Source organism: Vigna unguiculata, chromosome 8 (genome assembly GCF_004118075.2).
Source record: "Vigna unguiculata cultivar IT97K-499-35 chromosome 8, ASM411807v1, whole genome shotgun sequence".
NCBI classification, from domain to species: Eukaryota; Viridiplantae; Streptophyta; class Magnoliopsida; order Fabales; family Fabaceae; genus Vigna; species Vigna unguiculata.
In genome coordinates this window covers 29368402-29371142 of record NC_040286.1, presented here as the reverse complement: position 1 = coordinate 29371142, position 2741 = coordinate 29368402, and the positions used below count along the sequence as shown (strand labels likewise).

Here is a 2741-nt window from a genome sequence, read left to right as displayed (position 1 = left end):
AACAGTATAACTTACATAAATGATTATATCATTGTGTAAACTGAAATATGATTTTTCAAAATTTAGAGTTGAACTAAAATTTTCTTTCACACACACCATAAAGTTTAAAAATTTATACCAACCTAAAACTAATTATTTGGTATTTCAACTTCTTAAGTTAAAATTGATTTTATTTATATATTTTGTAAAATATATATGAAAATATGAACAATTTAATATTTATTCTTATCTTTTATAAAATTTGAGATAAACTCATTATATATAATTTAAGTGTTAGATACATTTAAGCACAAATACATCCAACCAACATATTGATTGCATTATTCAAAGCCCATGTGGGACAGGAACAAACTCTCATGACCATGCTCTAAACTGTGCAACTAAATTTATTTTAGATATATTACTACATAACTCTATTGTCATGGAAGAGAGAAAGGGGAGAGTAGTCATGGTGATATACCACCATTGATGAACATAAATTCTTGCTGCATTTTCATGGTACGAATCTCTGCATGAGCTATTGCAAGCTGCTTTTGTAACTCAGAAACTTGAATTTCTAAGTTAGATATTATTCCAACACAGCCATACACAGGATTTCTCACTCTTGCATTTGCCTCGTAAACTAAACTCTTCACTGCATCTCCTCTTTGCTCAACGGGAACATCCTGCATGCATAAATATATAAAAGTAATCAAACAAATTAAATATATATATATATATATATATATATATATATATATATATATATATATATATATATAAAGAATTAATAGGATTACAAGACCTATTTGCATTGAGCTTGTTATTTAGGGTTGGACTCCATAAATTGCTTACAAAATTTATATAACAAATTTATAGATACAGCAAAATAATGAATTGATAATAATTTTCTTATAATTGTCATACACGAATCATCATCACTAATGTTTTTGAAATTTTCTTCAACTATATGATGATATAATTTATATTTGTGGGAAGAGATAACCAAAGAACATGAAATTCTTTGCATTACTATGCATCATATCGGTCCACTGTGGCTTAAATTATCTCAATATTTCAAGATTCTCATTCAGGTCATATCGAGTTCGGAAGCTAATATACTATATGTATCTAAAACCATATCGATCTATACATCTTGAATCTTCTCGACCTATGTTGGTCGAATAAATTTCAACATCTATGTCGGCTTGATACATTTTAGTTTATGTTGACTTCATACATCTCAACCTATATTTACTTGATATGTCTCGATTTATATTTGTCTGATACATCTCAACTTATATTGGTCTGATACATGCTTTTAAATAATAGTTATTCTCACAGCAACAAATACTTTTAAAATATTGTATCCATTCTACAACAACAATTTTGTATAAAATTATATTCGTAAAGCAGATAGAACGATGATTTAAAAGCAACCCTTGTTAATTATATCTCCTTTTATATAATAGTTTTTCAATGTTTTATTTTGTACACTATTACTTCTACTGTCCGCATATTCTTCTTATCTTCTTTTCTTTACATGTTTGTTCATCTTCACCTTTTGTAACTTTTCTCAATATCATATGTCCTCTATAACGATAATTATAAACTATAGTTGAAAGAATCTATGAGAATGCATTAAAAAATGTCATTAGAAATGTCTTTCTCAGTAATAAGGAAAATTTTAGTAAAGAAGAAAATGATATAAAATATAGGGTTAAATATGTTTTTTTCCTCAAGTTTCAGCGAAATTTAGAATTAGTTTTTCTTCGAAATTTTTGATTAATTTAGTCCTTCATCTTTAGAAAGCGTGGATTTAGTCATTTTAACCTAATTTTATTGTGTCAAATGGTGTAAACAATTCAAATACTATCATGAAATGTATTTGAAATGTCAGATAAATTTAATAAAATTTAGTTAAAATGACTAAATTCACGCATTTTTAAATATGAAAGACTAAATTTCTCAAAAGTTTCGAAAAGAGACTAATTCTAAATTTTATCGAAACTTGAGGGACCAAAAACATATTTAACGGTGAAATATAAAATGATGAGTTTATTTATACATGGATATATAAAATCTCATCTATTATATTTTTTCTAAAATTAATGTTTATATATTATACATAAATACCTTTAGCATTTTTGTAAGATTGCTGCATCCAAAGACCCTGTGCACCATGGCAAAGTTGTGAAGATCATTGGAAGGAAAATAAGGAGCAAAGAGGCAATTCTGGGAACAACGGCGTCTCAGGAGCTTGCAGGAAGCACAGGGTGAACAATTAACACTCATCAAATCTAAGATTTTTTACAAACCAAGGAAACAAACTATTTTCGCTCTCATTAATGTGAATATATAGGAGGAAAACACGCAACACATTAAACAATTTTATAATGGTGAGATTTAGAATCTATCTAACTGGAATAACAGTTCAATATGTAGAAAAAAAGACTACTTAGACTATTACAAAAGTTATACTGATTTGACTTAATTTATTATATTTTAAATAGGTTAAAACAATTAGTCTAAGAATCATGGTTGTTTTCGACATTCGTTCTTTTTTATTTAAATAAAGAAACAGAAAATTTAAGAGAATTGATACTATGTTAGAAATGAACTTTAAACTTAATTTAACATTATAAAATTAACTTATAAAATGAGATTTGGACTTCAATTATATATTAATATTATGAAATTGTTTTATCTCTAGTCGACGAGAGATTTCCAACTGAAATATTCTAACTTGATTTAAAATTAAA

General features: G+C 26.5%; 1 protein-coding gene across 1 annotated transcript; it reads right to left on the bottom strand.

Annotated features, from left to right (window-relative positions):
• Nucleotides 1–446: 446 nt before the first annotated feature.
• LOC114195071 (LOB domain-containing protein 12-like) lies at nt 447–2284 on the bottom strand. The gene is made up of 2 exons (XM_028085466.1): nt 2116–2284; nt 447–665 (listed from the first exon to the last, which is right to left on the bottom strand). Exons 1-2 carry the CDS (start codon nt 2272–2274, stop codon nt 447–449), a joined length of 378 nt encoding a protein of 125 aa, XP_027941267.1. The 5' UTR covers nt 2275–2284.
• Between the last annotated feature and the right edge of the window lie 457 nt (nt 2285–2741).

Excerpts from the sequence above, each read along its gene's own strand:
- LOC114195071 (XM_028085466.1), bottom strand. The coding sequence starts at position 2,274 with ATGAGTGTTAATTGTTCACCCTGTGCTTCCTGCAAGCTCCTGAGACGC. Across the intron at positions 666-2,115 it reads ATCTTACAAAAATGCTAAAG|GATGTTCCCGTTGAGCAAAG; the intron begins GTATTTATGTAT and ends TTATGCATGCAG.